The sequence below is a fragment of the Taurulus bubalis genome (genome assembly GCF_910589615.1).
Source record: "Taurulus bubalis genome assembly, chromosome: 10".
In the NCBI taxonomy this organism is placed as follows: domain Eukaryota; kingdom Metazoa; phylum Chordata; class Actinopteri; order Perciformes; family Cottidae; genus Taurulus; species Taurulus bubalis.
Window position 1 is genome coordinate 17,807,333 of NC_136598.1, and position 12,686 is coordinate 17,820,018.

At 40.1% G+C, this 12,686-nt stretch overlaps 1 protein-coding gene across 1 annotated transcript in view; it reads right to left on the bottom strand.

The window, feature by feature from the left end:
* nox4 (NADPH oxidase 4) overlaps window positions 1-9,789 on the bottom strand; it is a gene marked incomplete at both ends in the record, with an annotated part of 20,096 nt that extends 10,307 nt beyond the window's left edge. Inside the window, 7 exons of the mRNA XM_079224420.1 lie at window positions 178-250; window positions 626-653; window positions 876-973; window positions 3,115-3,199; window positions 3,444-3,554; window positions 9,309-9,404; window positions 9,733-9,789. Of these exons, the coding sequence (XP_079080546.1) occupies window positions 178-250; window positions 626-653; window positions 876-973; window positions 3,115-3,199; window positions 3,444-3,554; window positions 9,309-9,404; window positions 9,733-9,789 (548 nt within the window). The remainder of the gene's footprint in view (window positions 1-177; window positions 251-625; window positions 654-875; window positions 974-3,114; window positions 3,200-3,443; window positions 3,555-9,308; window positions 9,405-9,732) is intronic.
* Window positions 9,790-12,686: the final 2,897 nt, after the last annotated feature.

The following is a 12,686-nucleotide window of genomic DNA, read 5'->3' on the forward strand; positions in this document are numbered from 1 at the left end:
CTGTAAGCACAAAAACCAAGGCTCCAATATGACTCCCTTTCATTTAAATGAAAGTTGCTCATACAGCGAACAAACCAAAAAAAAGCTTTTCTCTCACACATCGTCACACGTCACACACATAAAACGTGATCTTTAAGCTGAAAGAAGCTTTTACAGATGGTGGTGTGGTTGACCTACCGTACGCAGTAGGAGGAGGATGTGAACATCAGGAAGAGGATGAGAACCAACAGGACGCCTGTGACTCCTGGGACTAATGAGAATCAGCCAATTAGAGAGTCAAATTAACATCCTAGGACACATACACATGTGAGACACATGTAAAGGGAGACGTTTTCTCACTATGATATTTCCACATTGTTTAATTTAAATTTAACAGTAAGAACACTTTTTTCTTTATTTTGTATCTACGATAACTTTTTTTACCCTCTAAGACAGAAACAATACAGAGAAGAGAAAGACAGGACTAAACGCAGCATGATCTCCTCTCCTCTTGGCATAAAGCCACTCTAATCTGCAACACATTTACCACCTACATTGCTTCACAAGAAAAAGAAAAAAACATACCAGCATACATACATCTTTTGTCTTTACACAATAGTGTATAAGAAAGAGTAGTTATTCTTACTTGTGGTCAAAATGATCAGCTTGGGGTCCTGGGAAGGAAAAACATGTTCCACTTACTGCACTGTTTGGTCAGTTGTGCAGAGGTGAGGCGCAGGATTGATATTTTCCTCTCAAGCTCCCTATTTTTCATTCATTAATTCTTCATACAACTACTTTCGTCAAATGTCAGGGATGGTTCGGGTTAGAGGGCCATGGAGTACATTAAGTCATTGAGGGTCCTCACAAGTATGGAGTGCAAATCGGTGCCTCACCTCTCCTTTGTAGCGAGCCAAATTGAGAGCAGGAAAGTTCTCAGAGTAGCTAACACTGAAGTTGACCACATTCACCAGGTGGGCAGACACGTGTACAACTACAGAAGAAGAGAGTAAGGGTCACACAATGCAGATTTAAAACACACATTTTACACAACAGATATACCCAACAGCTCCTCTGCTTCATACACACACACACACTTAATTATAAAGGTAAAAATGAACTGCTAGTGGACACTCGTACACACATCTCTTTATCTATTCAGCAGAAAGTCAGCAAAACATTCTTCCTGACTCACTGGCAAACACACACACACACACACACACACACACACACACACACACACACACACACACACACACACACACACACACACACACACACACCTCCCTGACATCATAGGCTAACCATGCAGCTGTTCAACAGCTGATGGAATTAGAGGGCGTAATCATGAGACACAAGGGTCCTTTTTCTCACTCATATCCTTTCTCACTCCCACTGCTTCCCCTCACTCCCCCTGTCTTTCTTCTCTCAGTGTCTGTGTCTCTCTCCCATCACTGCTGTCTCTCTGTCTTCATTGCCATTTGTTGTCTAAGAGCTGTGGAACTGTGTGTTTGTGTGTGTGTGTGTGTGTGTGTGTGTGTGTGTGTGTGTGTGTGTATGTGTGTGTGTGTGTGTGTGTGTGTGTGTGTGTGTGTGTGTGTGTGTGTATTGATGAGTTGAGAAGTGAATGGCAATTATGAAATAAGACTTAAGCTAACAGATGATGCAATTATGAAGAACAGATGCCAGATAGTTTTATTGGCTGTAATGATGTAAATGTTATTTGGTCGGTCACTTTGCTCCAGCCTGAAATATCTCAACGTTTGCCATTTTATGTCTGCAACTATTAGATGGTTTGCAAGGAAATTTGGCACAGAGGATGAATCCTAATTACTTTGGGTGGATTGGCACAAAATGTTCCTCTCACACCATCATCAGGTCACAAGATGAGATAAGATGGTGAACATTGTGGGCAGTTAACCTGCTAAACATTAGCATGTGTTCACATTGTCATTATTAGCATGTTAGCATGATGATTTTAGCATTCAGCTCACATGCAAGCACAGTCTCACAGAGCAACTAGCTTGGCTGTAGCATGGTTTGACAGTCTAAAGGGCCATCCACACAAAGACTATAATGATAACTGTGATTTTTGTTTGCCAAAAAGGGAAGTCCACTCTCAGGCTGAGTACTACTGTTGTACTGTTTTATCAGGGTTAAACTCTCACCTTAGTTTGCCTTGCTTTGTTGGGTCTCACTGCTGAGCTTTCTGTTGTTTTATTGCCGAGCTTTTGCTGCTTTGTCTGTCAAAGCACTTTGTAAACTCTGTTTTTAATGGTGCTATATAAGGTATTATTATCATTATTACTCAATTGTATAATATCTTCTGTGGTTCTGGAGCTGCTGTGTCAACTCTACATTTAGAACATAAAGGCGTTGTAACGCACATTTACTATGCAGACAGCATATGTTGCTTAATGAGGATCTACTGTTTCTGGAGTTTGACGCACACCAGAAACTAAAGTCATGCTATCTGCTGCTTTGATTTTAACCATACATTTGTAATCTGTCTCTTTTGATTCCCCTCAATGTTCATGAAGTAAATACTAAATCGATGAAGAATCCCTTTGAAATCAATGCTCTCTTCCTGGACATGCTGTCTGGTGGAGCAGAAATGCTTTTCACTAGATCTTTATAGCAGCAACTGGACCTCTACCCAATGACTGGATCACTGTGAGGAAAAGCACACAGCATGGGGTTATATATATATATATATATATATATATATATATATATATATATATATATATATATATATATATATATATATATATATATATATATTTGTGGCTAGTGCTGACTTAGGTCGCCTCTTTCGTGAGAACAAGAGGGTCTCGTGTTACTGTACAGATATGAGAAAATGAATAAGAGGAGGAAGCCTGTAAAGTAGAGATCCAGAGGACACACAGCTGCTAGAAGCTCCCATGATGTCATGAGATGAGACTCACAAGAGCAACAACACACACACAGACACACACACACAACTAGACAGCAAAAAACATGACTAGCTGAAGGGACATCACAGCTGGTACACCGAGAATGCTGAGGCAGCCTGAGTCCATTTATCCACACTTCTCACACACGCACACAACAGTGACACATGAAGAAATATGAGCTGTGGTGATTCGTTTTTACCAGAGAAGATACATATGGAAACACCACACGCCACATGAAAGGTCTTGCTCTTGTCCAGCAGTCTGCGAGTTTCTCTGCTCGATACCTACAGAAGCATATGGTGTTATAACACAGACAATAGCATTATCTCTGTGGCTGGCATACAAGGGAAATACAACATGCATAACTCAATTTAAACGTATCTTCTTCCCCTTACGACATTTGACATACAAATCCTTAAACTTTACGTCTTTCAAAGTGACATAAGCAAAAACGTATGCACTTTTCGAACTGAATAAAACCTTTCTTCCCATCCCGCTTTCCTCACTCCATCCCCACCTCTTTCTTACCGTGTGTGTTCCTCGGACAAAGGTGAGCAGGGAGCGACACATGGGCAACAGCACCAAGCTGCAGTTCAGATTCAGCACGGACGCAGACGCCCTGCTGATGCACAGCCCTAGCTGGGAAAGACAGAACGAGAGACACACACACACACACACACACACACACACACACACACACACACACACACACACACACACACACACACACACACACACACACACACACACACACACACACACACACACACACACACACACACACACACACACACACACACACACACACACACACACACACACACACACACACTGTCAGGCAGCCGGTCGTTGAAATGGGGCCTGATGCAGCCTGATAAGGGTTTGGCGGATTAAGATTAAGACTCTCGAGCTGTTCCTATTCAGATTTTGACTATTCAAAGTGCACACTGGGGGCTTGAGGCATGACTTCCACGCCACGCAGGGTTATTTAATACCATCTTTGTTCTTCTCAGTATGAAGGCTAATAATCGTTTTCCTTCATCCGTCTCTCTTCTGTGGTTTTACCTTTAAACAGAACACTAATTTAGTTTTTGTTGGGATTATGACACAAAAAGAGAATTCAAAATATCCTTATAGAAATTGACAGGGGTTATTCTATTTTAAATGTTAATCAATAAGAAATAAAAAAATAATGTAACTTTAAAAGTAAGTTAAAAAATGTGTTAATTATCGTTTCTGCTTCCTACACAAGCAACTCTCCATTTGCACTGTTAAATGCAATTAAACTGATTGCAAAGACAGATATTTGAAGTTCTGCTTAATTCTTTGTTTTCCTGCTCCAATAAACCAGGGATTTTAAAGTCTGACAATGTGGGCCTGTAGTTAGATTGTTTTTGTCTCAAATGTTCCCAGGGCAAATGTACAATTAGCCATTCATTTGTGCAATGTACTCATGGATGTACAGAGAACTGTCACTGAACTCATTCTGAAGAAAACCTAAAAATGTCATGATTCTGGAGTTGTCGGGAACTTTTTTTCTATGCAGATTCATGAATTTTTATATGAAACTATAATAACAATCCACGGAAAGTTTGAAGTCATACTGAATATAAAAATATGTATCAGATTTGACTGAGTTGTGACTCCGAGAAGAAATATCTTTAAATCTTTTAATTGCCTCCATGAGCTGTGTGTCTGCTGCTGCAGCAACCGCCGAATCAGTGGACCGCACCGCAGTAACTAACTTCCTGTGGTATTTCAAACACCAGCATACCTGTGCCTTTCACCTCAGAGTATGTTTTTTATTTTGTAGTTCTTTCAGGTGGAACTGAATATCGAGGCACCCGTTCTCAAAGGCTTCTCCCTGATCTAATGGGGCTTAGACTGCACCTCGAAAGCATCTGCCAAATGAACATTTGTTAATTATGCATTTGTATCTCACAACATCTCAGAACATCTGAGCTGATACAGCACCTGACCAATTTACCTGAAGTGGCATGGGAGCGATGTCCGCTATGTAATCTGTTTTTACAAACCTCAAGCTACAGCTCAATAATCTAAGATGTTTTCATGCGGAACACTAGATGTGCTTTGGCGTCTACTAAACTCAGCACATTTAAACCCTTTCTTGGCAGCCTCTATGTGCACTGCTGGTGCCGTCTCTTCTGATTATCTGGAAGAAACTCAAACAACTAGTGTGGGAGATGAAGGTGAGTGAGTTGATCAGAGATAGAGAGACAAGTCATGTGTGAAACTGTAGTTCAACATTTTAAGAGATACTCCATCCCCAAATATTGTGAATATTAACCTCTAACTCCTTGTAGACTGAAAGGGTGGTTGGTTTGTTGCTTTGTTTGTAAGAACAGTGGATGTTGGATGTTTGATTCCATTGGATTTAATGGCGTTGAATTTAATGCCGTTGAATTTCCTGACGGTAAACAAGAAGGATACATAATCTTCTCAAACGACTTTAATAGCACTTCTCTGCTGTCCATCTTAAGACCATTATAATGGTTTATTATTATTAATGTGGTTATTTAAAAATTATTGTTTTGGTGTAGATGCAGACTGTAAACAAGGGAGAAAGAGGGTTATGACATGCAACAAAAGGTCCCACAGCTGGGATTGAACCAGGGACGTTGCGGTAACGTTCGCGATAACATTTGGCTACCAAGGAGCTCCAACGACACTGGTGGTTATTTTTTTAACGCAATGATTAAACAACTAATATCCAAATTGCTCCCTTTAGAGTTTATTTGTGTGCAGACTTTTTTTTACATTATGAATGACTATGTCATACAGCCTTTACGTACTATCACTGCAGATTACAGTAAGTACATGATCATCAACATCAAAGTGGAAAGTAGCCGGCAAAGACATCATTCATACATTGATGACGGTAACAATGGTTGTGCTGTGTTTTACGTGAATTGCTTAAACCTGCAGCAATGGATATTTTTGGGGGCAGTGGAAACAGTCTGTTTCCCAACGGTGACATATCATCATCTTCTAAGTTGGCTATTAACACATCCGGCAGTTACAGAGCAACATTATCATTGATTTAGAGTCCCGTTTGTGTCAAACTTGACGAATGCACATCCAATATTCAGTCTATTTTAACTCTGTTTTTGGTCTTCACCAACTCCTGAGAGGAAAAGCTGTGGACGCTGGGTTTTTAGAGCTTTGTTTGTGGAAATAACACTATGAGAGCCGTGAGAGTGAACCAATCTCAATATACAACAAGCACCAGCTGTGAGTAATTCAACAAAGAAAAAGATCCACCGAGAGTTTACGAGGACATAAGGAACAACAATATATTACACGACTGACTGAACAACGTATTATCAAACAGCGGTTTGTATCAAATTTTATGAAAAGTTATTCATTTTTTCGCACATCTTCCTACAAATCTCCAGCAATGCGTGTCAATTTATGTTTGATACATGCATAAAGTCATTGCAAAATTAACTTCCATCTTCACAGGATTTATTTTTTTACGTTTAGGCAACAAAACCACTTTAGTTAGCTTAGGTTTAGGAAAAGGTTGTGGCATTAGTTAAAATAACTATGGAAGTAGCGTTTAGTAAGTACGGAAGTTACTTTACAAATCAATCAACGTTGTGACTTCAGGTTACACGCGGGATACAGACAGCCGTCCCCTAGACAAATGTCTGGTGTTTTATCTACCCGTCCACATTGATCTCCTGCCTATATGGCATCTGTCGCTCTTTATATTTAATTGTTCGAGATTTCATGGGATATATACGAATTTCAGTGCATTACTATTCGTAGTTACAGCGTCGAGCAGTGTTTGAGAACAACCTGGACTGAAACAGATAGAGGTGCAAGACATACTGCAAGGTTTCTGAAATATAAGAATGGAGCACACAAACAAGTCAAAGGAAAAATCTACATAGAGCAAGTCAAGGATGACGCTTAAAGTCTGATACCTTTACCCTAGAAAATTAACTGACCGCAAAACCACAAGCAGGAGATCCGATATCCTGCTGCCTTTACATCCCAAACACAGACACGCACACGCACACGCACACACACACACACACACACACACACACACACACACACAGACACATATAACTACAAAACACTAAACCATACATACAGGTAAATGTGATAAGGTGCTTTTTGAAGATACATCTAAATTCCCTTCAGCTGCTTTAAAGCTTCAAAATACATCTCAATCTTGCACGTACGCACACACACACACACGCACACACACACACACACACACACACACACACACACACACACATAAACTGAAGCCCTCCGGCAAGGCATTCAGTCTAAGCCAGTGGCGTGCCCACACTTGCCCTCTCTCCCCAGTGCCTCCCACTGTAAAGGCAGAGCATGAATAACTCACACATGCTGCATGCTGCCAAATATGACCCTTTCTTGTATTCCATACTAGACACAACTTTGCTGCAATCAATTTTCCTTTTCTATTTTCTTCACTGACTTAATACGAACACAGGTCTTGAAAATTAGGGCGTAAATAGCTGGTGAATAGCAACAAGCAGCGTCTCTCACACACACACACACACACTCACACACACACACACACACACACACACAAACGCTCACATGAGCCAACGCGCATCAAAATTCTATTTCTTATTCTGCGTGAGTTTGTGCGGGATTGTGCCCAAGCTCGTGTCACTATTGGACCGGCACAGACTCTAAACACACACTCACACACACAGTTGTGTCTAATTGCATGTGACAGTTGACCATCCATCACAAAACCTGCTCCTGTGGTATAAATAGAAGTCTCTGAAGCCCGGAGCAGCATGTTTCTTCAAAAACAGAGATTTAGTCCCTTTACTTACAAAACACCTACAGTCAGATCTAGGAAGGCTCTAAGAAGTGTCACAAGACCAATTTGGGGGGCCAATTTAGTTACTATTTAATATTTATTCTCATTGAGTGTCACTGTGGACGCTGTAATTATGACTACTTGAGAAAATCTTATGATTTGGCATTTTTGCCTTTATTTATCAATGTTAGAAACAGAGACTAGAACTGAGGGGGGAGAGAGAGGTATGACATGCGACAAAGGTACGAAGGCTGGAATCGAACTGGCGGTAATGTGGCATACAAGGCTACCAAGACGCTCCCTTGAAATGTAGCTTTTAAAGAAGCTTTATATTGAGTGTCATCCATCTGAACTAATAAATGAACCTTTGTTGTCAAAACCTAGAATCTAGATTCATCTCTTCGTACACAATCACACACTGTGTGCACCCAAACACAGTCCCGAGTAGAAATCTAATCAAGCATAATGAGTGACACCTGCGTGAGTGGACCACAGCCAGGTGTGTAGGGGCTTAACAAAGTTAAAAAGAGATATGGCATCAGACATGAGGACTTTGTCCAAAATCCCTCACTTGTTCATTGGCCCACTGCGGCCTGGATAAGAAATAATGAATATTATACTCAATAGTTAGCAATAAATTGAGAACTGTAATTCTAGCATTCATAAGATGTGACACGTTGCATTGTGGGGTTGATAGCAGAAACTAGCGTACATAGATGGCGGAGGTGAAACATAGTAACTACATAGAAAGAGGAGGGTGATTTCAGACCCAGCGTTGCTCTCACAGCAAACCTTTCGACTTATCATTAGTGAGAAAAGCACAGGTGTTACTAATAACATTAACGATGGCGTGCCATGTCATTGTGACGTTGAGCCGGCATGCACGCAACCAGGACCCTGAATTCAGCCATCCTTTATTTTATTGTTTACATCTGTGCTTTCCCCGACTGTGGCAAGTCAAATGTCTGCCATAAAAACTACATCAGCATATCTCGTGGGGGTGTGTGTGTTGTGTCAGTCATTACGTCTCACTAATGATGTGCAGGATTGCATGGAACAAGCTGAAGCAGACCAATATTTACACTTTTTTGCGGATCAAAATAAACTTGTCAGGCTTCCTCTCAGAGGCCACCGTGTGACTTTTGGAGAATAAAAAAGCACAATAAACAATATGATAATATTTTATTTTTACCTCAAACCAAATCTTTTTTTCTGTACATATTAGTTATCTCACGGTCCATGTAGTATTGTGTGAACCTTTTCACAAATATACAGTAAAGGAATAGGTTAACTTGCAGATAAAGATAGCTTTTTGTTTTCTTTCTCCAATGACTGTAAGTTTACAGAATCAGAAAAACTTAAATAACTCTGATATCCATAACATTTAGCTCCTCAACACCTGTGACAACAGAGGTTAGAAACCCGTAGTTTGAATTTTGGTGGAAGAACAAACTTTTCGTTTAAATTATGACCACAGATGATAACTGTGAAAGTATTGGGTATTGAGCACTGATAATAAATGCAGTGTGCCGTATGTAAATGTGTCTGTCACGTCTTACCCCGAGCATCTTGTAGAGGTAGTGATACTGCTGTCCAGTGAAGTACAAAAGGAAGGTCTTCACGAAGAGCCAGGTGTTCGCCCCCAGCCACAGCATCTACACACACACACACACACACACACACACACACACACACACACACACACACACACACACACACACACAGTATACTCTGAACTACATGTAATCTTTAACAAACAATAACTCCATGGCATATGATGGTTGTAGTAGGCTGTATGGATGCAGCACATAAGGCAGAATAAACTCACTGAAGAGCATTGACAAACTGACTAAGAGTCAATTCCCTTAGTTATAGGATGAAAGTTGGTAAAAGACGTCGACATCATTTGCAAGTTTTAGTTGCAGGCAAAAAAACAAACAGTCTACTCTCATGAGAGGAGCTGAACAAAAAAAGTTTCCCCACCAGGACAAAGTGCTTCCCTCCCTCGTTGGCGACCCAGCTCCGCAACGACACAACCATGATGGACCTCCAACTGGCTCAGCAGCTGCCGCAAACGTTTCCACCAAAGCGTCGGTGAGGCTCGTCCTCCTCGCAGCTCCGCGTCCGTCTGACTGCCCGTGTGCAGGGTCCACAGACCGGCCGGTGTCCGCTCTGTCGCCCGCCTGCACTCCTCCACTGCGCCGCTGACTGTCTGTCTGCTCGGAGCGCAGTTTGATTGTTCACCCCCTTCCTCTCACCTCACCTCCTCCAACCCCGACAAGAAGTCTCAGCGGTGAGGAGCTCGACCCCTCATCTCGCTCCAGTCTGCTTTACGGCAGGCCTGAGCGTTAAGGTGAGCCGCGTCGTTAGAGCAGAAGTGACTTTGTTGCTTCTCTTTATTCGCCCCGAACAGACAGAACAATACACATCACGCCGCACTGCTCCTCTCTGTCACTAGAGGGCGCCATGGTCTTACAGTGAAGTGCACTTGTATCCTCACCTATAGGACGTTAATAAGCATTACTAATGCGAAATAAATAATCCTAATAATTAGGAACACATGTGTTTTATTCAGTAAATAATTACATACAATACAATAAGTAAAGCCACAATCTAATATAAAAAAAACAAAGAAAGACTGAAAAGGTATAGGTAGACGCATAATTGATATATATATATATATATATATATATATATATATATATATATATATATATATATATACATACATACACTTGTAAGTCTCAAAAATAGGTTTATAAACAATCCTTTTAAAACGAAAAATGAGTTGGCCATTCTTACATTCATGTAATCGTTGTTCCATAATTGAACTGCTACAATAGAGATAGACATTTTGGGTGCTTAGATTGTGAAAACTCCCTTTGACAGGTGAGACTAATGATTACTTATTACATGTGATATTACCATTTTATTAAATAACACTTGGAATTGCAGATAGGATGATTCAAATTCTTTGTAAAAAAGTACAAATATTTACTTTAACAAACTGAAAAGGTAAACACCTGCCAAAGGGATTTTCACAATCTGCTGATTACACATTTTTGTTCTATTAATGTCTTATAACCGATCCATAGAGCATTACTTAATGATATATTAATCATAATAAACCCATTAATTACAACTGATTAACCCTTTAAAGAATGCTGCATTGTGACCTCAAATCAATCAATGCTTCAGAGGTGATAATGCTTATGTCTGACCAATGTGTTAATCTCTGATATTGCTATATAGTTAATAACTTCATAGATTATTTGTCTGATTTTGGGGGGGAATGAACCTCATAGCTGCAAGCGTAAGTACCTGACAAGTGCAACAAGTGCAACAAGTAGCCTATACATGCATATTACTGTGAGCTGTCAGCGCCATCCTGCGTCTGAAGTAAGAAATGCAGCTGAAGCTGTAGCGACAGGAGATCGTATGGGACCTGATTACAAACAGATTGCAAACAGATGAAAAAAAAACATTAAAAAAAAACAAAAAGCATGTGGACACCTGCACCCACAACAGGCAAAACTAAGGAAAACCTCATACAGCATTCAACTATATTTTATAAAAGTTCTTGGCCATGATCAGGGTTCTTTCATGTTCATCCAAGTTTTTCTTTGGGATATCTGTATCATAAATATTGAGTGAACTTGTCCTTTGATTTAAACATATAGCTATAATATTTAAGGATTGCTTTTTGTAGATGCACTGGGTTTCTTCCCTGCTGACATACTTGTTGTGATAGCGCCATCCACCATGTTTTTTGTGTGTGATGCCCTGTTTTTTTTTTTTTATGAAGTAGCTGCAGGAAGATCTGCAACCCCACAAAAGACAAACTATCCCAAAATATTTTAAATAGGATTACATGTAAGTTTTATGAACTTAAAAAAGAATGTTCTCTTCCCCAAAACATTTATCTGAGTCATGAAAACATTGATTGAAATGAATGCTAAAAAGTGTTTTTATATTGCCAAAGGAGTGGTCCCAACATTTCTAAATAGTTTTGTTTCTCACTGTAGTAATACTCCCCTTGCCCAAAAAAAAGAAGAAAAGCTTACTAGATTAAGCAGAAGAGGCAGTCATACTCTATTAAGACCGAATACACACATAAACATACACTTTTAATCACACAGCTTGCATGACACTAAACACCACAGAATATTAATCTGCCGTTACTTTTTATAATTGAATCATTACCCTAAATTATGCTCAATTTATCATGTGAATGTAAATAAACTCCATCATTGGTTTTAGGAGAACTTATGTACCCAAACAACACAGTTCAAATTAAATGAAAAACCAACTCCCCATACGAGCTTCAGGTCGCAGGTTTAATGAAAGTTGTCTCTCCAGATACACAGCGTGCGGAGGATGAGGCAGAGCTGGGATCTGTCCTCCCCACATTCCTGATGGCAGAGCGCCTCCTCCCGGCTTCACGCTCCAGCCCACTGCATGAAAGAGCTGCCCTCCACCCCACACAGCTGTTCACAGGACCAGGAGGGGTCGAGTTTGTCTTGGTGTGGGAAAAAATTCATGATGATCTACAGTAATATATACCAGTGCTTTAACTTGAGTTTGAAGTCAATGAGTGAGTCCATTTTGACTAGTCAGAAGTTTTGACTTTTCAAATAGTTACTGAGTATTTCTATTATGTTGTGTCTAACTTTGATGCATGTCTTTTGTTGGCAGAAATGGGCTTCTACAGATATGTGATGAGTTTAATTTGTTACTTTCATATATGAATAAAAGCTTCTGCAGCTTGTGTTAATGTGCTACGCATATGTTAATTAACATGAAGTGTGTTGATCCATTATGAGTCCTCGTTACCGTCAGACATCTTTTCTATAAGCTGAGTAGAGGTGTCTGCAGATTCAGTATCCTTCTTAAGAAACTCATTCTTGAATCCTTTTCTAAATTGTTACTTTTACAGC